This window comes from Vicugna pacos, chromosome 24 (assembly GCF_048564905.1).
Source record: "Vicugna pacos chromosome 24, VicPac4, whole genome shotgun sequence".
NCBI lineage: Eukaryota > Metazoa > Chordata > Mammalia > Artiodactyla > Camelidae > Vicugna > Vicugna pacos.
The window spans coordinates 11,718,011-11,745,070 of NC_133010.1; the positions used below are offsets into that span (position 1 = coordinate 11,718,011).

Here is a 27,060-nt window from a genome sequence, read left to right on the forward strand (position 1 = left end):
CTTGTTTTCCCCACCTGCTGGCTGGGTGACCCTAGCAAGTTACTCTGCATCTCTGAGATTTCGTTTTCTCACCTACGATGTCTGTGTAATAATACTGATTTCACAGTGATGCTGTAAAGATTAAGTTACATAATATATTTAAAACAGTTAACACAGTGTCTGGCATATAGCAAATGCTCTTTAGTGGTATGTTATTTTTAAATATGTTAGGCATCCTTTAAAATGTTCATTCATTCATTCATTCACTTGACACTTATAACACAGTTTCTTGTGTCCTAGAAGCTGATAAAACAAGACAAGTCCAGGGTCTGTCCTCAAAGAACTCAGAGCTATGGGTAAGTAAGATAAAAATATTGGCAATTATGATACATGATGCTGTAATAATGGCACTGTATGGGGTAATTTGGGACCACAGAAGATGAGCACCTAATTCAGGATGGAAACTGGGAAATAGGTCTGAAAAGTTTCCCCAAGGAGCTATTATAATTATAGCCTTTTTTGATCACTTCCTTAGTGCAAGACAGAATATAAGATCCTTTAGGGAGGGGCTTCAACTGTTTCATTTACTGCGATAGCTTCGGTTCTCAGAATGAGACCTAGCAGGTCATAGGCACTAAATGAATACGTGCTTCATTTATTCAACACATATCTCATTTGATTCTCACAACAACCCTAATGACAAAATTGAGGCTCAGGGAGGAAAAACAGCTTGTCCAGGATTGGATAGCTGGTTTTCTTGGCCTCAAAGTTTACATAATTATCCACTAGGCTCTATTGTCATTTAGAAGAGGGATGGTGGTGTAGAGGAGAACAGAGGGCTTCCCAAGCAGGTATACTTAGGTACTGAGGTAGGAAAGGGCGTGATGTCCCTGCGAGACAGCAAGTTGTTTACTATGGACCAAGAACAGAGCACACAATGGCAGGGGACAGGGCCAGGATCGGGGGCAGGGAGGTGCTGTGCCCAAGCTAAGAAGATTGACCTTCATTCTGAAGGTATCTTGGAACCATGAAGTTACTTTAGGGAGGGAAATTCATGATGAAATTTGCATATCAAGCAATTCTGCCACAGCAGTAGGATGGAAGCTATGCTGGGGAAGATTAGAATGAGTCAGTGATGAAGGCCTAGACTTAGACAGAAGCCAACGGGTTGGAGAAGCCAGCAGAGATTGGAGATATTCACAGGGTATAGCCGCTGTAATTTGCTGATCAGCTGGATGTGGGCATAGACATTGATGGGGACGAAGGATGGGCCGTGAAGGAGAAAGATTTCAAATGAAATCCAAGTTTACAGTTTGGGTGACCAAGTGGTTAATGAATGGCATCATTTATTAAGATGGGAAATACAGATTGAATCGCTCTTCTGGAAGGAAGATTCTCCTAGTGTTTTGGACACGGAGAAGTACCTAGAGGACACCCTCGGGGTGACAGGAAGTGGTCACCGAGTGGCCACCAGGCTTCACACACAGTGGGGATTCCTTAAGTATTTGTTGATTAAGGGAACAGGTGGGTCTTTGAATTTACGTTTGACTTGGAGATACATAAGATTTGGAGGAAATTATCTCATAGGTGAGAACTGAAGCTGTGGGTGTAGTTGCCCTCACTCAGGGAGAAAGAGAAGGAACTTTTTAAAAGCTGAGTGGTAAAAAAGAAGTCTGAAAAAAAGAAAAAAAAAAGAAGAAAAAATAAAAAAGACTGTGAAGGATTCTACCTGCTGGGGCAAATCACAGGAGGGAGCGGTTTTGCTGGGCCCAGGGGAGAAGCAGGTATCAGAGACGAGAGAGGTGCCTCTAGGGCCAAATGTCACAAAGTTTGAGTCAGGTAAGGGCAGAGAAATGTGGACCGGATTTGAGAAGGTGCTCTCAGAGATGTTTTTAAGAGGGTGAATTTCAGATCAGACCCATCAATGATTACTGAAGAAAATCAGGGCATCTTCAACAAGCCGGGAACCTGTTAATTCTTTGCAAGATCACTAATATTCTGACCTAACAAAGATACTGAAGGAATGAGGTGACATTAAGAGTCATGAATATAGTGTCAGCAAATAACGAGCGTCAAATATTTGCACGAAAAAGCTCGCAGCAATATTGGAAGGGCCAGTGTGTTAATTAATAAGCATTTGTTATGCACCAGAGGAACTGATCCTGCCTCTGAGCTCCTATTCTAATGGCGTTAAGACATACACCAAAAAAAGGTCAAATGAGTATTTTTTTTTATAAAATGCATATTTGGAGAGCAAGATCACTAAGGGGAACCCAGGAGGCACAGGGCCAGAGCAAAGAGCAAAAAAGGAAGCCGGCAGCCGTCCCAGGACACAAGTCCAATCAAGGAAGACGGAACTGGGCACCAGCCCAGACTTTAATTTTCTGAGTCCCTAGGTTGTATAGCACAATCCTGTTTCTCTCGAGATGAGGCCAGCGAGCACTGGCAATTGTGTCTTGGCAGAAATCAACACCTCTCTACTCCTCCAACATGTGACATGCGTCTCAAACAGGGATTTTTGCGTTGCCTTGGATTTGAGAAATCTCAAAATACAACAGCAGAGAAGATGTGAAGTCATTAGCCAGGAATGGATGTTAATTCCGATTCCACCCCAGCGGTACCTACTCATCACGAATGCCTTTTCCAGGTTGAAGCGTGTTCACTGAGGCTGATAATCATCGCTGTCAAAGGCATTCACAGCTGTCACACTGCCTTAGATGGCGGCTTCTTAGATTGTTACCACCTCTGAATGTAGACAGAAGATTCCACTTAGCAGTCACCATTGCTGCCCTGGGACAAGCAATTTCTCCCAGGCGTATATCCTAGTATTTTCCAGTAGGGAATGGCAGGGACAGGTTATCCATCAATGGCTTAAAATATGCTCCGCACCCAAATTGACAGCAGTGACTAAACACATGACTGGCCAACCAGTGGTGCTGGTTCTGAAATCACATTGCTGGCAGAGAGATGTACTTGAGAGTGGTCCTTGCTCACTACTTTCTCCCTGAGGCACAGAAGATTTTATTAGCTCTTCCTTTAGACCTGATGAGAATTCTGTAATCTGTATGTGCCTCCTGGCTTTTGGCAATAGCATTTTATTTAAGAAAAAATTGGTGAATATTTTCCCCCAGATGAAGAAAGCTCTCCTTCAAAGCCAACCTGAACAGGCAATGCTCCTCTGGGATTGACTTTCGAGATTACTCGTCTTTGCAGATTATTTATCAGCCTCATTTATGGCTATGCTGATATGTTCACAAGGCAGAATTTTGCAAGCCTCCTTCCTATGTGCTCGTAAAATGACAAGCCTTTCATAATGTCAAAACATAGAACATGCCATTCCTTAGGAGATTTCTCTGTGTATTGGAATTTGTTTCCTAATTTGCTTTTTTTTTGGGGGGGATTTTCTCAAGATTGGACTTAATTTTGTGGAATAACTCATAGAACATGATGGGAATGTAATTTACAAACTTGCAGAACATTATGATTTCTGTAATCAATCAATCAAATCTGTGCAATGTGAGGTTTCAGTCTATTAAATAAAAATGTGCTTTTGAATTATTCCATCTGGTTAAATTTAAGAGCTTTAAATATGTTTTCCATAAAAATACAATGTGATAAATGTTATAATTGAAGAATGTATTAAGTATCATAGGAATATAGAAAAGAAAGTAACCTTGCCTGGGGAGACAGGAAGAGCTTCACCAAGGCAGTGATACTTGTGTTTGGGCTCAATCATTCATGCAACAAATATTTACTGAGCGCCTACTGCGTGCTAGAAAAAACTGACTCTGGAGATACAGAAATTAACAAAATAGACAAAATTCTCTGTCCTCATGAATCCTACACTCGAGTGTCTGAGGGTTCATCTTGTGGGGCAGGAGGGTAGTTGCAGGAGATGAGGTCAGAAAGATCACAGAGGAAAACAGAAACAGATTTGCAGACATAGTAAACAATCTTATGGTTACCGGGGAAAGGGAGTGGGAGGGGATAAATTTAGGAGTTTGAGGTTTACGAATGTTAGCCACTATATATAAAAACAGATTTTAGGAAAAAGTTTCTTCTGTATAGCACAGGGAACTGTGTTTAATATCTTGTAAAAACCTTAAATGGAAAAAAAGAAAGAAAACGAATATATGTATGTATATGCATGACTGGGACATTGTGCTGTACACCAGAGATGGACACATTGTAATTGACTGTACTTCACTAAAAAGAAATTTAAAAAAAAAAAAAGGAATAAAGACCACAGAGGGACCAGGACGTACCGGGCTTTGAATGGCCACGGTGAAGACCGGCTTAAAACCACAGAAGCCATTGCTTTGTAGTCGTGTTAGCAGTGCTGGTGGGCACAGAAGTGGAATTCTCTCCAACAACAATCATAACAACACCTAATACGTACTGAGTACTTGTGATGGGCCAAGTGCTGTATTTTAATTGGATAGGTATTTTCATCCTCACGGAAACTGATGAGGAAGGGGCGATTCGAAACCCCATTTGTCAGAGGAGGTAACTAGTTACATAACTTAGGCAGATCACCAGCCAGGAAGTGGCAAAGCTGGGCATGAACACACCTGCCAGGAGTCAAAGCCGTCATTCTTATTCACTAACTCAGTCTGCCTTCCACTAGGGTCTGATAACACCTGGGTGCAAGAGTGCAGAATTTAGGGTTGGGGAGGAGCAGGGATGAGCCAGCAGAAGGATACGGAAGCAAGAGATGGCAGATGCTGCCCTAAAGGCAGTTCAGTCTGGGGAGCCAGAAGTTAAAGCCAGGAAAAGACTGGAGGCAGAGAGAACGTGTTGCGATGAGAGACAGGAGAGGGGAGCAGTATTCATGGGAGAGAGGGATGGAAGACGTGGGGGGGGGGGGCAGGAGCTGTAGATTATGGTCAAAGAAAAGGGAGGAGGGGGAGGAAGAGATGCCGGCACTGGGGGTCAGCAGTATATGCGATTAATAGAGAAAATTAAGTTTCATACCCTTATTTATAGCAATTAACTATTTTCTTTTTCTGAGTAAGCTTCAATTATCAATATCCATTTCTTTGATATCTTCTGGAGGGGAGAGGCAACCACAGGCATTTTTTGGTATTTCTTTGCAAAGCTCAAGTCTGCTTTCATTTTCACTATGTGAAGACTGTTACAATTCAACCATCCAACGCTAGACGTGCCTGTTCAAATGAATGCTCTCACTGAAATATGTCCGTGCCCCAGTTCATGAAATACCCTTGTTTCCTTCCCCTATTTTATGTCCATGTTTAAACGAAACACATCCTGTTGAACTGACGGGGTAGGACAATTGAAAAAGGATAAAAGGCGTCTTGGACTCAGTTAAGTGGCAAGGAATATTAAAAAATCCAAACTGAATGAGACTCTTTAATATCATACAAAGCCAAGGTGGAGAGACGGTTGGGGAGACAGTGGTTCTAACAGGTACAGTGGCCTCCAGAGCTTCAGAGCCACTCAGAATGGAAGCCACCAATGGCAACGAGGGACATTGGGAGGGAGGGGCTTCCTGAGCCTGGGGCTTCTCTGTCCAGGCTGGTGCGCATGGGAGCAGAACTAGGGCTCAACGGATGGTCCCTCAACAGTGCATCAAGGGAACATGAGGCCGGCAGCTGGGAAGCAGTGTGAGTAATGGAAGAGAAACTCCCCATTTTCTGACCTCATCCAAATACAATTTGTAAGAAGAAAATTAAAGAAGCTTCATCAAAAAAAAAAAAAAGGTTGCAACTGGAAATTATGAAGACTAAGTTTCCATCAGAAATGTTTTAATTAGCACTTATGTTTTGTTAACTTGAGAGCTTATAATGCCAAGCATCTGCATGTGCTCAATGTACATTTGCTATAGAACATGAACATGAGAGGTCCAACTGCAGAGAAGAGCACATGAGAACATCAAAGGTCACCTTTAAGTAGCTTCCAGTTCATTTCTATATGGAGGAATTTGCCCTTAGGAAATCCAAAGGGATCTTAGTCTTAACATACAGGGAGCCACAATGAGTTAACAGTTCGCTGATGGAACTAGATCAATTCCTGGGTTTATCGCCTCACCCAGCCTGCCTTTCATACCCTCCCCAACAGCCCCATCCCCAGTCTCTTCAGTGAGGATACGATCAGCCTTCAAAGAGGCAGGACTGGAATCAATATGAATGAGAAGTAATGGCACGTAGTGCAAAAAGCATGTCTAGTGAATTATTATTTTTGTCTTACCCTCCTTCTTCTGGGAACTAGTCCTTCAAACCTTGGCAAGAATCTACTAGAATGACAATGATAATATTCCATCCTCCTGGACCTAGAGATTGGTTCAGAGTTAGGTCTGTGACCCAAGCCAGGCCACTGAATATTTCCCAAGATTTTAAAAAATTAGACATGCAGTGTGTGTGTGTTTTGGGGGTGGGATGGGGGAGACAGTATCTTCCTTAATGAAGACAGCACTTTAGAATTAATATAGTATAAAGTCTTAGACAATAAAAAGCAACACAAGGTACCCAAATCAGAATGGATGGAGTGAAACTCTCACTAGTAACAGATAGCATGATATCGTATATAGAAAACCCCAAAGACTCCACCAAGAAACTGTTAGAAGCAATAAATTCAGTAAAGTTACAGGATACAAAATTAATATACAAAAACCCATTGCATTCTATACACTAATAATGAACTATTAAAAAACCAATCCCACTACAATTACATAAAAAATAGTAAAATACCTAGGAATAAATTTAACCAAGGAGGTGAAAGACATGTACATTGAAAACTATGATGAAAGAAATCAAACTAATTGGAGAATATGCAAATAAATGTAAAAATATTCCAGGCCTGTGGATTGGAAGAATTAATATTGTTAAAATGCCCATAATACTCAAAGCAATCTACAAATGCAATGCAATCCCTATCAAAATTCCAATGGCATTTTTCACAGAAATAAACAAATAATCCTAAAATTTGTATGGAAGCACAGAAGACCCCAAATAACCAAAGCAATCTTGTGAAAGAAGAACAAAGCTGGAGGCATCACTCTTCCCAATTTCAAACAACATTACAAAGCTATAGTAATCAAAACAGTATGGTATTGGCATAAAAACAGATTAACAGATCGATGGAACAGAACAGAGTCCAGAAATAAACCCATACATATATGGTCAAATAATTTACCCAAAGGAGTTTTGACGAATACATGGTAGGGAAAGACAGTTTCTTTAATAAATGGCATTAGGAAAACCCAACAGCCACATGCAAGAGAATGCCACTATTTTATGCTATAAACAAAACTTAATATGGATTAAAGACTTGAACACGCGATCTGAAGCTATAAAACTCCTAGAAGAAAACAAAGGCAGTAAGCTCCCTGACATCGATCTCAACAGTCATTTAAAAAAAAATTTGACTCCAAAAGCAAAGGCAACAAAAGCACAAATAAATGAGGCAGCATCAAATTGAAAAGCTTCTGTACAGGAGAGGAAACCACCCACAAAACAAAAACACAACTTACCGAATGGGAGAAAATATCTGCAAACCATACATCCGATAGGGGTTAATATCCAAAATATACAAAGAACTCATACACCTCAAAGGTAAAACAAAAAAAGAAAAAGAAAAAAAAAACAACCCAAGCAAAATTTAAAAAATGGACAGAGGATCTGAATAGACATTTTCCAAAGAAGACATACAGATGAACAACAGGTACATGAAAAGATGCTTAAAGTCACTAATGATCAAGGAAATACAAACCAAAAGCAGAGTGAAATATCACCTCACACCTGTTAGAATGGCTATTATAAAAATAAACAAATGTTGATGAGAATGTGGAGAAAAGAGAAAAGATCTCCTTTGTGCTCTGTTGGTGGAAAAGTAAAATTGGTGCAGCCACTCGGGAAAACATATGGAGTTTCCTCAAAAAAATTAAAAATAGAACTACCGTATGATCCAGCAATTACACTCTGGGAGATGAAAACACTAACTTGAAAAGATATGTGCTCTTCCATGTTTATAGCAGCATTATTTACAATAGCCAAAACATGGAAGCAACTTAAGTGTTCACTGATAGATGAACGGATAAAGAAAATGTGATACAGACACACAATGGAATATTACTCAGCCACAAAGAAAGAGGAAACCTTGCCATTTGCAACACCATCGATGGACCTTGTTGGTAGTGTGCTAAGTGAAATAAGTCAGACAGAGGAAGACAAATGTCATATAATCTCAATTATATGTGGAATACCATAAGAAAACAAAACAAAACCCCCAAAACCTCATAGACACAGAGAATAGATCAGTGGTTGCCAGAGATGGGGGTGGAGGTAAGGGGTGGGTGAAATGTGTGAAGGGGGTCAAAAGGTACAAGTTTCCACTTATAAAATAAGTAAGTCCTAGGGATGTAACGGACAGCATGGTACCTATAGTTAATAATAGTGATTATATATTTGAAAGTTGCTAAGAGAGTAGATCTTAAAAGTTCTCAACACACGAGAAAAATCTAGAGCTGTGTGTGGTGATACATGTTAACTAGACTTACTGTGGCGATCATGCTGCAATATATACAAAATATCTAATCACCATGTTGTACACCTGAAACTAATGTGATGTCAACTATATATCAATAAAAAAATAGAGTATAAATTGTACATTTACTGTATTTTGCACAGAAGGGAAGTGGAAAGAGGTCATGGTTTGAATTAAAACAGACTTGGATTTGAAATCAGATACTGGTGCTTACAAGGTAAGTAACCCTGGACAATTACTTCTCCTAGCCTCAGCTTCTTCACCATAAAACAGGGGTACCAAGATTTACGAGGTAGTATTTTGAGATAGAAAGCTAGGTTCCCACTTTGTCCACTGGGGCCATAATTTTTGACACTCTTCCCTTCCAGAGGTTGGATCTATTTTTCCTCCTTGAATCTGGACAGGCCCTGTGGCAGCTTTGAACAATAGATTTTGGTAAAAAAATTATGCCAACCAGTTCCTAGCCTAGATCTTATAACAACTGGCTTCTGTCTTGGTCTGTTGGAAGTCAGTTGCTCTGTAAGGAGTTCAGCTACCCTGGGACCACCAGGCTATGGGAAGTACAGCCACGTGGAGAGGCCTCAGAAGATGAGACCATGGGGAGGAGAGAGTGGGGATGGACAGAGAGGCAGTGAACCTGCAGAGTTCTAAGCCCCCAAACATATGACTAAAGGACATCCTTCAGATCCAGCCACTACAGCTGATGGATAAATTGCCCTGCCAAGACCTCCTTGAATTTCTGATTCATAAAACCACAAGCTATAACAAAAATGGTTAAGCTAATGAGTTCGCGGGTAGTCTGTTACACAGTAATAGACAACACCACCCAGCTGAGTCTCGATTTCTGCATAATGAATCATCCTAAAACTGAGTGGGTTAAGACAACAGCCATCATTTTATAACCTCTTGTTATTCTGGAGGTTGACTGGGCTCCGCTAGGTGGCTGTCACTCATCTCTCACAGTGGTAATTAGAAGGTGGCTGACAACTGACATCATCTTAATACCGCCTCAGTCTCATGAACGGTGGTTGCTGCTGCCTTTTGGGTGGGACCTCAGCTGGGCGCTGGCAGAACACCTGCACAGACGTCTCCGTGTGGCCTGGGCTCCCTCACAGCACGGCAGCTGGGTTCCCAGCACGATACTCCCTAAAGAGCAGGCAGAAGGGCGTGGCGGTTCGAAAAGCTAGTCTTGAAAGTCACAGACCATAACTCGTGCCATCCTTTGCTGGTCAAGGCAGCCGCTGAAGTCCACCAAGATTCAAGAGGAAGGGATACCGACTCCACCGACATGCTCAGCGGGAGGAGTGTCAGCATCACGCAGGCAGGGAAGTGTGTGGGAGGTGCCGTGGTGGCCAGCTTTGGGACATGCACCCTATCACACACACCCTGCCTCACCGGCTCACCCTCCATCTTCTCAGCAAGGGGTTGCTACAGCAGGAATTCGAGAGGAGAAAACAATCAGGGTTCAAGGACCAAGTTTCAAAAGAGACTTTTAATCCCATGGCAGAGAGAATAACCTGAAGTCTGGGGGCTATAGAAGTCTGATTTTCAATTACCAAAAGCTCAAGACCCAGGAATGGCTCAGAACCTCAAGTTCAAGCCATAAGATGACATGACTAGTTGGAGACAGTCGAGGTAAGGGCTGGTGAGTGTTCCTGAGAGGAATCCTGCCCTCTCTCCTATCCCAGCCACACCCCAAGCTGGCTTGGGAGTTTGCAAATAGAGGGAACCTCCCCTCACCACCACCCCCACTTTTTTTTATACCTGGAGCTCTGAAGGATGCCAAAGACACCCAGAGGTTCCTGACTCACTACAGCACAGTGAGAGGAGGGGACAGATGCCGGTGAAGGGTTTCTGGTGACACTGATTTTTCTGCAGAGCTGCCAAATCAACTCAAAAAAAAAAAAATCAAATCTCCACTCACGTTTCCAGAAGTACCTTGTAAAAATATGGTGTGGGGTCTCTGCTCATCGCCACATTCTCTCACTCACAGACCAGAGGCAGAGGCAGGAATGAGGTTGGCACCGCAGTTTTAGACAATTCACAGTGCATTTCACGTGCAAGACTCTCCCCTCCTTGGCTCTCTCTTTTTCCATGTCTACTGCTTGAACTGGACCCAAATCCAGCACTCAGTTCTGAATCCTCAGAATCTTTGCCTGCCTTCCCTCCCCATCTCTCTGATTCGGTCACCTAACTGTTCATTTCACCGTGTGACATGGAGGCCCCTCTGCCTCCTCTCCCACTTCTGACATCCTGCTCCCAACACAACAACCCATGCCTGGCTCGAGAGACCCTGGAGGGGTTTCCTTGCTTCCTGATGCTCCGGTCTGTGCTTCTGATGTATCACCGTGAAGACTACCTTCCCTCTCTCCTTTTTCAAAAGTCTTCAGTGGCTCCCTATCACTCGCAGAATGAAAATTCTACAGTTTACTTTTGGCACTTAAGGCTCAGCACAATCTCACTACCCTTAGAAATGCATTCCCCACCACATACAGCAAGAGTGGAATTTAACCGGGTTGACTCTTAACCGGGGGTCCTGGCTGTGCCCCCTCGTATCAGCAGAAGAAAAGACTTTGTCTGTCTGTAGTTAGCGGAGAGAAGGATGTAAACTTCCCATTTTGAATCCATTACAAATGCTCTTGTAGAAACAGATTCTTCCATCTGACCTTTGCATCGGTCTATGTTCAGTGGGACTGCTAGACCTCTCAGCTGCCACTTTAAAATACTTCAGCTTGCTTCATCACACAGCCGGGAAGAGGAGAGCAACTTGGTCAAATGAATGATGATGTAAATGTAACAGGATCTGAGCTGTCCTCTCAGAGTCCCTGTCCGTCCAGGACGAGGAGCGGGAGCCAGGAACATTCAGCTACCGCCATCTCATCTTCACAATTGCTCTGACTAATCAGATTACATCATTCAAGTCCAAAGCACTATGCTTTCAGCAAATGAAAATATCAGCTTAAAAATTCATAAAGCGAGTGCGGCTTAGAAGAAATAAAGCACTGCTGTTTCCTTCTGCTGGTTAGAACATTTCAAGTTTCTTGGAGGGTAAGTTCTGAGGCTGGATGACAGGTCCAAAGACAATCTCTCTGGCCCGGTCACTTACATTTGGACACAACCTGTTGAACAGCAGCCCCACATTCTGCACGCAAAACACTCAACTCTGGGAAAAGTAAATCATTCCACAAATGGCCTCCTCCCACATTCGCAGTGCTCGAGGAGAGTTCCTGAAGCTTGGACACAGTGCTGTGGAGCTGAGCCAACAAACTTCACAGCGGTTATGAAACAGCTGCAAATCCATGCTTATGTCATGCATTGTACGAACACTATATAAGAGGACACATTCAGATCAAGACAAGAAATATGGCTTCGCTAGTGTTAACGCGAGCAGCTCGATTTCACTAAGAACACTTTAAGAATAACCCCCAATGTTCCCTAATTATGCGGTTCTAAACTGTGTAGTTAACCTGCATGACATATTTTATTTTCTCCACTTCCCCTCCTCCAAGCAAAAGAATCGTTTACTTCCATCCTTTAAATTCATCACTTTAGCCATTCGCAACATGCAGGGGAAAACCCCAACCACAAAACAAAACAAAAAGAATTCGTCCAAAGTCTTCGAATGTCTTCACACTGATTTTACGTGGCAGAAGACAAAGCCCTACACTGATGAGAGGTTACTGTCCATAATGCTGTCTGTGGCATAAAGGAAGTTACTAAATTCACTGGAAAGACATTTTCCTGATTTCTTTTGAATATCAGTCAGGCAAAAGTAAGAGCCAGGCTTTCTGCATAATTTTAACATTATTACAATTCTCTCCAAAATGAGAAATGGAGGTTAAGAGAACTTTTAGATCCTGTTCCCTAGGTCTTAGTAAATTTCATTAATCTCGAGAATCTTGTTTCCATTTGCTAAAGAAAAGCAAGTTATATATACAGTTACCGGTAGAATTGAAATATGTTTATCTGTATAAAAGGCTTTTCAGCCTGCAGGCTGAAAAAAGTGGTATTTATAGTCAAAAGCTTTCAGCAAATAATTGTAAAGGACACTCCACGAGTGAGGGATGGGTCAGGATGTGAATGAAAGGGGAGTTCAACATTTACGAAGCAGTTTGAGAAGATCTCTATCCTTCAAAGCTTCAAGTTAAGTGTTTAAAACTTTTAGTAAATAGGATCAAGTCTGGAAAGTTGCTAAAATCCCAACTGCTCATGGTAGCGCAGCAGGTTAGAAAGTCACTGAAAACTCGACGAAGATTCAGAATCCTGGGACTCTGAGAGCTTCTAATTTAATACAATGTGAGCACTTTTCTCTCTGCCACAAATCAAATCACTGAAAGAGATCTGACAGGGCCAGTATACACGTTAGCCTGAAGCATTGATCCTTTGTTGTTTATATGAAAGTTCTGACCCCAAAAATGATGTTAACTTATTCTTTACTGTGGCCTAAAGTGGGTTCTTTAGTGTAATATATTTGGCATTTATGATTAAATACAAAATAACTGGCTTCCTGTATTCTAATTATGATGAACATTTGACCATATTATAAGTTTCACCTAATAAAGTGCTACATTTTCACTTCTCAACCAGCCTGGAGATATACTACTGAGTAAGAAACAGAAAGGTAACAGTACGTTTTAAAATAAGTATATTATCTTGAGTGTCATTTTGTCAGTAGCTTCAGTTTGAAAATATTATATATCTTTGCTTTATTTCTTTAAAAAAATTATCTTGTTCAGTTGTCTACCCAACTACCAAATCCTATCAATTCTTCTCAAATTGCCTCAATTTTTTTTTTTGTTTGTTTCCACCAAATTCACATCACCTGAGATACAGAGCAATGTGATCGTTTCCAGGACTCTTCGTGTCGAGGCTCTTTCCTTTCAGCCCATTCTACATATATGAATAGTTAATGTTTGCACTTTATACAAGTAATATGCACATGTTAATTTTAGGACTACAGAATGTATAATATCAGATGTGTAATTTTTAAACTATTTTCAGTTCTTGTGAGTTACAATTGTATCTAAAAACTTAGATATGTTGTATTCTTGATCAACGCAGTATCTACTTTCTTCTATAAAAGACATTCAACATCTATTAATTTTCTCCTCTCAATTACTATTAACATTTAACGTTATTCCAGTGGTTATCTTTACAACTTCAAGTGATATTCTTAAAATTTCTTGACTTATTCGGAGAAATATTACCTACTGACTCTTTATCTTGTGTGTTTCTTCTCAACTCTCTGCTTTGAATTTGCATGGTTTTACCACGGTGTCTCCTTTATCCCTTGTATTTACATTATGTTCTATGACTGTAGTTAAGTCTTCCTAGATTGCTTCTAAACTTGAACTAGTGAATGACATTTATGATTATGTAATTTCTTATTCTCTCCAAAATCAAGTGGTCCTAACTTCCACAGAGAAAGAAATATTTCATTGACTCTTGCAATGAAAATAAGCATCAAGGTCAAATGGATTCTCTTTTTCATAGGCCATTGATCCAAAATATGCCTCATTTTAAAACTGAACTTGAATCTTAACATATCTATGTACTAGGCATATCTGTATCTGTATCTCTGTATTTCTATATTTATATAGTTTGCTTTTCCTGGAGATTTTAACTTTTTTTTGACAGAAGCAGCATATACTATCATCATATGATAAAAAAACCCCCTCAGATTCTAAGTCTAAATATAAATAGAATTGACTTTTTTTTTTTCTGTAAGACATTCATCATGGAACCCACTACCTAATTTGAGCAAATAGCTTTGATATTACTGCTGGCATTCTGATATTTCTTACAGTTGGACTCTTCCATTAGTTACATAGTTTTTTGGATGTAAATTTATCCTTCATTTTATTCTCTTGGATTTTCCTAGACTACATCTTCAAGTTGTTTTTTTGAGAGGTAAGAGAAATTTAAGCCTTTTCATGTCAAAAAATGTCTGTTTGCTCTCATACTTTATTCATCGTTGGGCTGAGTACAGAATTACGGTTCCAAAATCAATTCCCTTCATACTCTGAAAGCATGGAACCACTGTCTACCCCAGCCGCCAGTATCACGTATCAAAGTTTATGCTATTCAAGTGATCACTCTTCTGTGGGTCATCTTTTTGTTGTTTGATTGTTCACCTCAGAAGCTCTAAGCTTCTGTTACCCTGAAATTTCACCAAGATGGGTTTAGGATTTTTTACATTTTACTCCACATTCAGTGGTCTCCTTTAATCTGAATCCTTATGCCTTTATTTCTTTCTCTCCAATGTCTTTGTTTTTTTCTTTAAAAGACTCTTAATGTTGGACCTAGATTATCCATCCACATCTCGAATACTTTTCTCACATTTTCCACCTTCTCATCTTTTGCTTTATACTCTGGAATACTCTTTAGCTATATTCACGAAGTCTTTCTCTTGACTTTTAGTTTGCAAGAACTCATGTTTTCTAATTGTTTCTTGCCCATATCTACTCTTCTTTTGAAAAGAGGGTAGTAGAATTTAATGGATGCAATATGTTTCATACTATTTAAGGAGAGTAATTAGGTTTTGTTGTTTTCTTCTATGCTCAAAATTATTTTATCTGGATTATAGTAATTCTCTGAATTATTTCATGTTCTTTTTTTCATTTTTCTTTTGATTCAAAAAATTAGCTAGCAGTACAATCCTGTCCCCTTTTTTCATCTTTGAGAACTTTGTCAATTTCTGGTCCTCATGTTTCCAGAATTGCTATCTATCTATCTATCTACCTACCTACCTATCTATTTTTTTGTTATTTCAGTTGAAGATCTGGAGAGAAGGGAAACTATGTAGATTGCCATCTTAAAACTTATTAATTTTTCTATAGAGTATTTGCATCATGTTCAGTATTTCCTACTATCTTAAAGTTTAAATAACTTAGTCAGGTATTTGGGACTTGGTGCGGTTTGACCCCAGCTTATCTTTCTTCTTAATCCTCCATTTATCACATTAAAGAATAGGTCATCCCCCTGCCCCTTTGAGAGGGCTGATGCTCTGTTCCCTGAATCTTCTGACTAGTGCCTGCAATGACATTTTCCCTCTTTTTTACCTACTCATATGTTACAAAGGTAGGCTCAGCTCAAAGTCTGCCTTTTCTGAAGTCTTCATGACCCTCCTAAGACAGGCAAAATTCTGTATTATTCAAAAACATTTAAGTTCTGGCCAAGTAAATGATTGTTCTTTGAGCCAGCAAGGTCAGTTTTTTTCCCAACCAAAAATTTTATCTACTATTTTCACCCTGAAATCCAAAATAATTTTACCTAATGGAATCAACTTTTAAAAGCAAATGTTGTATGTTTTGATATCTTACTATATGACAGAAAGTGTTTTGATGAGATGCAGCTTAAAAAAATACTGTACTTGAGTTAGATAATTTTTATTATACATTATTTTTTTGATCAGGAGGCAAGAGTGGTTAGCTATTATTATTTCAAGACACCTTCATAGAATTGTTACTCCTGGTTGGAGGCAACAGTGTCATTATACAATGTTCCAAGCACTCAATTCATATGTTTTCACAGACCAAGCCAAGTTTCTCTCTAAGCCAGGCACCGGAAAAAGATGCTAATGGTTCAGTTCAGTTTATAAGCCAAAGTAATGTCCTGTGAGTGGCATTACCTCACTCAGATCTGAAACATATCTCTCCCTAAGAGCAAAAATAAAGTTGGAGACACAAGAATCCCAGGAGAGAAACTCTACCAGGCAGATATTATATAGCCTAGTCATTGCCTTGAGAAATAACAGGATAACACAACCACATTTTGAAACGTCATGGTCCGGTAAAGGCTTAACACCATATTCCGAAGAAGCACTGGAAAACACAAAATCCTCATGGCCTAGAACTGAGTCCTCTGCAGAGGCACTCTGGCACTTATCTTAACCTTGACTGTCCTTGTTCCCTAATGGAGTTTGATATCAACCTGACAATCTGAATTGTGGTTCATCCGAATTGCTTTCTCGAAGACTCAAACATGACTAACTTTAGAACAGAGACAAACACCTCAGTGCATGCATTTTAAGTAGAATGATATTTGAGGTAAGGGATGCTGAAAATCTATCATCCACAGGTCACTGGGCAACATGACACCAAGCCAGTTTTATAGACTATACAGAATTCAAGAAGCATATATTAAGTGCCTAATGCCTGGGAGGGCGTGTGATTATTAAAATAGAATGTATCGTCTATTGCTGTTGAGAATATCACATTTTGGAAGTTAAAAATTACGTATATGAAACATTTGTTTAATATCCAATCAGAAAGGCCACAGTGGCATGACTGGGACATTGTGCTGTACACCCAAAATTGACATACTGTAACTGATTGTACTTCAATTTAAAAAAAAAAAAAAAGCAAGCCTATAGTGTAATAACTTTTCACAGGGGATGTGGAAACACAGGTATGAGACTTCCAGTCAAGGGAATTAACCAACCAGTTATGACCTATAAGCTTAAAACCTACCCAAGTTCGTTTTGAAGCAGTCTCCATACATCAAACAGTGAAAATTTTGGATAATAATGGTAAGTCAGTTCTAAAGACTATTCTGTACACATTAACGCTACAACCATGAGTATGTGTGACAGCCCCGAAACTGCCCATCACAAAGTGAAACAGAAAGCTGAATGTTCAAGTACGCACAAGGTATGGTCACCGCTATGTCAAGTTAGATGAATGAGGGCTAGAAGGGAAAAAAATTTTTTTAAATGAATGATTTGTTAAGGTAGGGCTCTCGATGTGTGCTTTCTGTGATTTCCACTGTTATTTTCAACAATGGGAATGTTGGAAATGCTGTGGAAGCAACATTATCATACACGTAGGAGACATTTCAGAAGGCAGCCAGTGTGTGAACTCTGGGAGATGTTGGACTAGATGATTGTAGATAACCTAATCCAAGTGTTTACGTATCTTTTAAGTATAGGAAGCAAGAAGCTTGAGACTCTTGCCTAGGTGGTAACCAAGACACTGGGACATGTCTTTGTTTCTTGAGTCGTTTTAATCCAAATGATAGACTGCACACTATGACACTACTAGTGAGACTTCCATGGGGGGTAACCTGCAATCAAGGGAACTGAAGTGGCTGGAGGGGTAGGGAGGGCAGGGAGAGGAGGAGAAATGCAGGTGTAACTTCTGAGTTAATCAGATCACAAGCACACACACAGAATTAAAGTCTCTTGCCTCCTATTACCTCCCCTCTACCTCCAACCCCACCCTGAAGGTTTCCTGCTTCTTGGATAGTTTCAAACACGCGCGTTCTCCTCTGAGTACCGCTTGTGGGAATAACTTTGGAGTCATACCTGCTTGGATTCTAATCTTGCCTCTACTCCTGACTAGCTGTGTGCCTTGAACAAGCTAGTAATCTCTCTGAAACTCAAATGTCCGCATTTCTAAAAAGCGTAAGTTTCACTCAGGACATACATAGATTAACGAGACGTTCATGTGTGTGAAGTCACTAGCAGAGTATTGGTCCACGGTAGGCATTAAATACAGATTGTTCTCTCTCCCACGTTTTTCTTTGTGCTCAGGACTCTGGTGTTCAGGTGTTGGAGACAATTTAGGTACAAATGAAGATGACGCCCGTTTAGCAGTGGGCTGTTTTTAGATCTTGCTCCCACCCCGTGTTTACCCTCACGAGGGCCAGCATCCCCAGGCTATAACTTGAGGACAGGATGAGGCCAGGTCAGTCTTATTTGAACATCAAAGACCCGAGTGAGTTCCCTCAGCTGGCTCCATTTGTAACCTACACTTAAAATTTCAGTTCTGTCTAATGTGGCTTCTAGGGCCTGGCTGTCTAAGACAGTAGCCGCTGGCCGCATGTGGCTACTTACACTGCATTAAAACGTAATAAAATTTAAAATGCATAATAACATGTTCCTCTGTCACACAGCCCCATCTCAAATACTCAGTGGGCACCTATGACTAGCGGGCCACCAAATTAGCTGGCATCCAGAGAACGTTTTCATTGTTACAGAACATTTAGAAACCCGCTCTGAAGTTCTGGGCGTATTGGTGGGAGTAAGAAATGTCTCAGGATGAGTACCCACCATCATTGTTCACAATTTTTAAATGATTTTCAGACCAGAAAAATGAATTCAGGTAGGGGAGCCGGATAGAAGAAACGCATTTCCTGATTAGGGGGCCTCAGCACATACAAGCATTCCAGGCACCAGCCTGTAAGACATCAATAGCATTCCTTCCACATACCACAGCCCACTTGTAAAGCAAATTTTGATAAGACACATCAACGTCAGAGTGATGTAAGTGGCATTTTTGCTTGCAAAAGTGAAAATTTCTTAACCAGAGTGTGGTACTCTACAGAAAAGGCAGAAATCTCCTATAGGGGCCAAAACTTACAAAAGGTTTGCTAAGTAGTTGGCAGTTTTATTTCTGTACACAGTGCAGTTAATGCTTCTGGTGCCACAAGTACCTGTGACAGGCAATACAAGTGTGTGAATGAGATACGTAACATCCAACTATTCAAACTGTGCAAAGGTTCACCCCGAATCAATCGAATTGATTTTTTTTTTATTGAGGTATAGTCGATTTATAATGTTGTGTTAATTTCTGGTGTACAGCATCATACTCATATATATTCATTTTCATAATAGGCCATTACAAGGTATTGAATAGAATTCCCTGTGCTCTACAGTAGGACTTTGTTTATCTATTTTATATGTAATAGAATCTGCAAATTCTGAACTCCCAATTTATCCCTCTCTACCTACTTCTCCCCGCCCAGTAACCAAAAGTTTGTTTTCTATGCCTGTAAGTCTGTCTGTTTTGTAAATAAATTCATTTGTGTCCCTTTTCTTTCTTTTTTTTTTTTTTAAGATTCCACATATAAGTGCTATCATATGGTATTTTTCTTTCTCTTTCTGGCTTACTTAGTATGATGATCTCCAGGTCCATCTATATTGCTGCAAATGGCATTATTTTATTCTTTCTTATGGCTGAGTAGTATCCCATTGTATGTATATGTATGTGTGTGTGTGCGTGTATGTATATACAGCTTCTTTATCCAATCATCTGCCAATGGACATTTAGGTTGCTTCCATGTCTTGGCTAGTGTAAATAGTGCTGCTGTGAACATGGGGGTGCATGTATCTTTTTAAATTAAGAGTTTACTCCAGATATATGTCCAAGAGTGGGATTGTGGGATCATAGGGTAAGTCTATTATTAATTAAGTCTGGTCCCCAACAATCTATTCTGTGTACAGGGGGACTCGTGAATTGGTTACAATCCCTGTGCAAATATCAAACTCATTATGAACCAAACCATCAACAGCTCTTAACCCACTCATTCAGCTTCTGCAGCAATTTAAAAGGAAAGAAAGGAAGCATTTGCCCATTGTAATGGAAACATTGTTTTTGAGATCAACGTCACGTTTTCCTAAAGAGGAGCTCTCAGGAGGATTTCATCGATGCAAGTACATAGGCCTCATTTGGAGTGCTGACCCCTGCTGTGGGAAGAAAGGCACGCTACCTGGAGGACCAGCATGACTGTAAATTCGTGCCTCCAAACCCGAGTGGGTGTCGATGCTTCCAGAGCTTCTGCTTCCCTGCACAGACCTCTCGTTATTCATAACCCAGACATTTCAATGCTTGTTCAGTTTCTTTAGATCTCTGACGCTTCTGTCTTCCCTCCCTCAGCAGATGGCCTTGCCCCCGACTTCAGAGGGTAATTGAAGCCATTAGACAAGAACTGAAGTTTCCTGCCCCCTGACTGATGTTTACCTGCAAAGTTGCCATCTTATTCTGTATCTTGCTTGTTGCAATGAAGGGGTGTATCCTGGCCAGTTGTCTCCTGCTGGGTAACCTTCTACCGGACCCTCACACACCTCTTCTACTGGCTCCTTCTCAGCAGTCTTTGAACAGATCAAGTCTCTTCCACCTTAAATCAACTCTTCTTCCTTACAGGTCCCTCTTTCTCTCCTCATCCTTACAGCCAAATACCCCAAGGTTTATCTAAAGCTGCCCTCTCTGCTCCTTCACTTCTCCCTCACTTCTCAATTTCCATGCTGGGTTCCACTTTGACTGTGAGATTGGAATTATCCTATCCATTTATCCAAATTAAATGTCTATCAACAGACAACTGGATAAAGAAGATGTGGTATATACACAATGGAATACTACTCAACTATAAAAAAAGAATAAAATAATGCCATTTGCAGCAACATGGGTGGACTTGGAGATTGTCACACTAAATGAAGTAAACCAGAAAGAGAAAGAAAAATACCATATGATATCACATATAGGTGGAGTCTAAAAAAATGACACAAAGGAACTGATTTACAAAACAGAAACAGACTCACATTCATGGAAAGCAAACTTTTGGTTACCCGGAGGGAAAGTGGGATGGGTAGAGGGATATATGGGGAGTTTGGGATTAGCAGATACTAATTACTACATATAAAATAAACAACAAGATACTACTGTATAGCACAGGGAACTATATTCAATATCTTATAATAGCCTATAATGGAAAAGAATATGAAAAAGGAATATATATATATATATATATATGCATAACTGAATCACTGTGCTGTAAACCAGAAATTAACACATTGTAAACTGACTATACTTCAATTAAAAAAATGTTTTTACTGTGGTCCAAGATGGGTAAAATACCTATTATTGTTTCTACAGGTACAAAAAAATGCTTACGCTAATTCTGTTTTTAGTTCTTATTATCCCTGTGGTATAGATGAGGCAGGAAGAATGACAGCAGTGAGCGTGGAGCTAGCAGCATGGGAGATTCAGAAGCCAGGCTTCCGGTGCCATGGCTTTGACCAGATGCCTGAACTAGGCTAATAATGCAACTCTTCCCACCCAAGAATGTTCCTCTGTAACATGAATGAGTTGGATTAGATGATTACTGACGTTCCTTCCAGCTGGTATAAAACAACACACAAATGAAGCCCTGGCGTTCTTAGTGACTTGCTCAGGCATCCGCTGGGGAGGGCCGGGACGGAGGTCGCGCTGCCCCCAGCCCCAGGCTCTGTGTATTATGCTCAGTGAGTGTGCTCACTGCGGGGACCAACCGAAAACAGAGGCCAGTTTTAATTGCAATGCTGGCCAGTACAACCTGAAAAGCCTTCAAACTTTCCAGAAACAGATCTCCCCCAGATTCTGACACAATCACTGGTGACGAAGACTGTGCCGAAAGAGGAGCCAGGAGAAAGCTCCTTATCAAAGACCCTGGTCTCATCCCTACCGTGGCGAACCCGCTGCTGAAAGAGCCATCCCACTTCTCATGCTTACACTTTTTTTTTTTTTTAAAGGCTGTCCTCTCTACTAGAGAGTAAGCTTTAAGAGCTCTGTCTGTCACCTTTAGATCCCTAGCTTTTAGCCGAGGACTTGGCACACAGTCGGCAATCTAGACATGTTTACAGAATGAAGCGCAAATTCACCACCTCGGAGCATCCCAATCAGACTTACATTCAGAGATCGGCTCAGATGCCATCTCTCTCCCCCGACCCCTCCCAAACTTCCATCCTATTTTGACTGTATTTCTCCTACGTTGTGTCTCATTTTGTATATTTTATTACGGTTATTTATGTATGTATTTTAGCTCTCCAGTAAGGTCAAACTCAGACAGAAGCCATTTTCTGCTCACCACTCAAACCCTGCAACACATCGTTCATAGCAGGCACTCAGATGTTTGTGGAGGAAGCACATCGCTCATTTATATATTTACGTATACACATGCCAAAGTAATTGGTACAGCTTTTTATACACAGAAGACATTCACTCAATACTATGGAATAAATTAAATGCTGTTTCTCCTAAGTCATGGTGAGGCTAGTACCCTCCGACTATAAACGCTTGTAAAGACTCCAAATCTCTTAAGAGAAGACACGATAAACTAGATTAAGAGTCATAAAAATGGTCATATCCTTGGGTAATAATCCCACTTCTGGGATTTTGTTCTAAGGAAATAAACAAAACCCCCGGAACAAACTGAACTCAGCCAAACCAACCAAAATAATAATAAAGTCTACAAAAAAATTTAGTACAGCACTTTTTTAGTGAAAATTAGAAGATATTATGGCACACTGACATAACATGATACTATTCTAATGGTAGCTCTGGTGACTCATGAAAGATGCTTGTGACTAACACTAAACAAAACACCAAGTTCACATGCGCCCTATTTTCCACTAGGGAAAAATATGAATACTTATGGGAAAAGCAAAGAAGCAACAAAAGAGAAAAAGTTATTTTGGGATAGTGTTGCTATGGGTGATCCCCCCAGCAAATTTTCCTGTAAGTTTATTGTTTTCATAATAAAAAATTTGCTATCGTCAGCTTTAACCTTTCCTTAATGTGGCTCTATTTCCTATAGACAGTTATCTAGTGAGGACCAAAGCATAAATTTAGGTGTCTGCTGATACCATTGCTCCAGTATTTAACTCTAGGATTCAGGTGGTACCCGAATAGGGGTGCTATTCTGTGTTGCGAGGTACAAAGCACACGCATGTGCAGGGGCAGAAACAGATTTGGATGAGAAACAAGCAGTTAGACCCAGCAAAGGCATCTCAGGAACCACACAACTGATGAGATGACTCACCAAGGAAGCTATTGATGCTAATCTCTGAGAAGGTTAAATGAGGAGGCTGCAACCCAGGAAGGATGTGAAGAGGAGGGGGAGGAATAATGGAGGACCATCTTCTTGGTTCTCCACCGTCTCCTGTCCCCTCCTTACCATCTATTCCCTCACACAAGTCTGCACACTATGGCCTGCCAGCCAAATGCCACTGGCTGCCTGTTCTCCTTTTAATGGAGGTACTGGGGGTTGAACTCAGGACCTCACGTATGCTAAGCATGTGCTCTACCACCAAGTTACACCCAGCCCCGCCATGGCTGCCTGTTTTTGTAAATAAAGTTTTATTGCAACACAGCCAAACCTGTTCATTTATGCCCATTGTGCTTTCACCCTGCAATGAGTTGAATAGTTATGACAGACACTGAACAGCCCACAAAGCAAAAACATGTTTACTATGTGGCTTTTTACCAAAAAAGAATTTGTCCCTTAGCCCCAAATATATACGGAGGCTTACAAACAGATACTCAGTTTAGGTATTTAGGTATTGGGCCTTTTTCTATTCCTTTTTCCTCGGACATGATAGCCTAGAAGACAGATAACAAGGCGATCATTTACTTTAAGCTGAGAATTTCAAGGGGGCCGGGGGTGTTAGCTAGATGACACTCTGGGACAACAGAAGTAAACGAGGACTGTCCTGGACACCGGACCTCTGGGCCCTCTACTGGAAGGGGCTACTAGCATAAGAGCAGGTTTCGAAGGGCACTCAGTTCAGGGACTGCGGTTAGATGCACACAGAAAGCTCACGTGGCTCCTCTTACTGGTTCTTCCCATTTCAATTGCCTTCAGATGCCTCTCTACTTCGTCTGTCTGTCCATCCATCTTACCTCTGCCCTAGGGTAGCCCAGCTGTTTGGACACCACTCGAGGTACATAGAGCATCTCTACTATCATTGGAGCAAAATGGGCAAAGTTCACCCACCCTATTTAAATAAACTTAATTATTTGCGATCATCACAAATAATTTTTGTACCTGTAAGTTTCACTTGGTTCAATATCTAAGCAACTCCTCAAAATTCTCCTCCTCTGTAAGAGAAGAATTTTAGGTTTGTCTTCCCAAACAATTTATTTAAAAGTGACCCTCAACCGTAACATTTATCACAAAGAGACCCTAAGACAAATATGGTACATTATCCATTGATCTGAGCTTTTAATACTCAACAATACTGCTTGGAAGAATTACTGAAGAATGAAGTTTCTGATTCTACCCTTCCAGAATGAAAAACAAAAGAAAACAACACATACCACCCCATACACCTATTTTCCCCTAGTAAAAATTCTGACGCTGTGCACAAAAAGTAAAACAAAAGATGTTTAGAGCACCTTTCATGAAATCTAGGACGCTATACTCTGTGAGACTAATCTCTGAACAATAATAGCTCACAGCTTTGAAACCTCTCTGGATGGCTTTCCGAATATTGCCATCTGGTGGAATTTCAGTTAATTGTCCCTTTGTTCCAGGGAGCTCCTGGAGTAGGGGGTCTCAGAGCGCCAGTGGGCAATAACAGGCCAAATGATTGCGTCTCAAACACAAACCCCAAACTGAAAAAAAAAACAAAAAACAAAAAACCTTTCTGGGCGTTTATCACCTTTTCAAGATACCCACCCTCTCTCTCTTGTAAAGTCAACAGAGCAGTTGCCTTGATTTTTAACAAGATCAAATCATCACTGATTCACAATTAGGAACGTCATGAGGTTTTTTGACTATATCTTGGCATTTATTTCCTCACTCCACTTTATCACTAAAAAGATCTCCAAAAATTAAACTTTAACTGGCTTGAACAGCTTTAGAGGAATTGCCGATGTCGTTAATTAGGCCTTAGTACACATGGGAGATGGATTATAGTCTGAAAAATAACGTCTTAATGAAGCATGTTTACTCGAATATTTGCTTTAACTGTATAATGGAACTCTGAAAATAAATCTGTTACAGAGGCATTTGTACTGTGTGCTCCAGTTTACTCTGCAAACATCATTTATGCTGAAATCTTACCTTGAGCATCCAGGCTCTCTCCCTGGCTGTCGGGATGAAATGTTCCTCTGAGAAATGGGATACTGGGAGAGTAAACATGAAACAAAAAAAAAAAAAAAAGAGAGAGAGAAAGAGACATTATTTAATGTGATGAAAACATAGGCTCAAAGAGTTATCATTCAGCTCATTGGGTGTGGCTGGCAGTGGTAGAGAAAATTAAAACACGTACACAAAATATCCAAATTTAGTCCATTTTACCATTTGAGAGAGATTAAGTCAGCCAAACGATGGGGTTCTCAGTCTGTATTGTTAGATCAGTTCTTGGGTTAATTATAGTTTGTGAGTGTTTATATAATGGCAGTCCTATGAAGATAATTTTTTTTACCTTTCCCCCCGACCCCGCCATGACGAGAGTCCTGAGTTACGCAATTACCCAAGGAGGCAGTGCCTCCGGGGTGGGGCATCAAAGGCCAACATCAATTAAAGTATCCACTTCCCCAAACTTGGGTTAATTCGCAGATTTTATATCTAGTACCATCACAGGCTTTTTCTTGTAGCGAAAGATGTGTTTCATTCAAACAGGATAAGTGTTATAAACAACGCCAGGATCAAACTTCAAAATACACACACCATCTAGTAATTATTCACTTTCTACGAATGAGCTACTGATCTTCAAAACATGCTGACAAAACAATAAGGACAGATCCAGTTCCAGGGGCTGAGAAGTGCACATGAGCTCTGAGTTTTGGGGGTCCCAGACTGGGGGCGGGGTAGATGGTAACTGGAGAGGCTGCTTGTGGCTCCAGCAGACGCAGCTCAAAAGGACCCGAGACGCAGATGTGCGTGAGCCTTAGTGGTCTTCCCACCACCCCAAGCAGCAGATCAGAAGAGACCCCCTCCACCTTCTATCTGCCCTCGCCCCGCATGCTGCTCTTCAGTGTTTGCTGGCAGTGACCAGTTCAGAACTTCCTTTGGGGCCTGCTTAATTTAAAACCAACTGTATAAGAAGAAAATATTTGTGGCAGATCCAATGCAATGTGATTCATCCCAGACCGTTCTGGAGATGTTACTGGGAGAAGGATTTTAAGAAAGGGAAGGGGAGGCATTTTACACTTTTTGTTTGTTTGTTTTTAATAAGGGAAAGAGGAGATAGTGAAAGGATGGGGAAAAATGCGAATAAAACAGCAGGTGCTCAGAGAACAAACAGAAAGGCAGTAGCTGAATTTTCCACAATCAATCAATAAGGGAGTTCAAAAGTAATTCATAAAATTTGGCTTGTATAAAAATCAGGGAATTCAATGTGAGTGGTAGACTGAGTTTAAGAACTGAACTCAGGTAAGCTGACAATTTTTTTTTCTTTCCGATAGACCAGGTAGGATTTCTTCACCTATTTTACAGAATTTAATTTTAATGAGTATTTCACATTTTCCCATAATTTAAAGATAGTTGATAAAACTAAAAAAATCAGGTTTAAAAAAAATCTGTTCCCATCCATGTAGGTTTCTTTTCCTGCGTCCTCCAATCTTCTAGGAATTTTAACTGAATCAGAATGAAAATTTCATTTGCTCTATTTAACTAGTACCAGTAGCTATGTAACTAGGCAAAGTATTGGCTACCAAGCTAGGAATCAAGAGCAGAAGGTTCCTAGTTTATCTATAAATGAGCTAATTAGCCCTTAGAAAATTCAGGATCAGTTGGATACAATTGGCCTTTCTCTGTTCTGACAACAGCCCGTGGTTAATATTTAACAGCTGCGATGGATCAGTTTGGAGAAGAATGAGACATTTATTGGCTACCCCTGCACAAGTCGTTTCACATATTTTATCTAATATAATCCTCAAAACCATCTTATTACAAATGAAAAGACTGAGGCTCAGAGCAGTGGAGTGGTTTGCCCGACATCTGGCAGCTAGAGTGACAAGTTGTAATTGAGACGGATGGGCTCCAGGATCTGCTGCTGTTTTATCTAAGACAGCACCTTAGAAGCCAGGTCTTTGC

The 27,060-nt window shown here is 40.6% G+C and overlaps 1 protein-coding gene and 2 long non-coding RNA genes across 6 annotated transcripts in view; 2 read left to right on the top strand and 1 right to left on the bottom strand.

Annotated features, from left to right (window-relative positions):
* MAPRE2 (microtubule associated protein RP/EB family member 2) overlaps window positions 1-27,060 on the bottom strand; it is a 137,373-nt gene that overhangs the window by 92,152 nt on the left and 18,161 nt on the right. For all 4 annotated transcript variants that reach the window (XM_015237657.3, XM_006202308.4, XM_072949020.1 and 1 more), the window contains one exon: window positions 25,084-25,145. Coding sequence is in view for 2 of the 4 variants with exons in the window: in XM_006202308.4 (XP_006202370.1) it covers window positions 25,084-25,145 (62 nt within the window). In the remaining 2 variants the exon portion in view is untranslated. The remainder of the gene's footprint in view (window positions 1-25,083; window positions 25,146-27,060) is intronic.
* LOC140688883 (uncharacterized) lies at window positions 279-5,340 on the top strand. The gene is made up of 2 exons (XR_012063727.1): window positions 279-335; window positions 4,991-5,340. It is a non-coding gene; the product is annotated as an uncharacterized lncRNA (long non-coding RNA).
* Window positions 8,624-13,064, top strand: LOC140688882 (uncharacterized). Its single transcript, XR_012063726.1, has 2 exons — window positions 8,624-8,698; window positions 9,716-13,064. It is a non-coding gene; the product is annotated as an uncharacterized lncRNA (long non-coding RNA).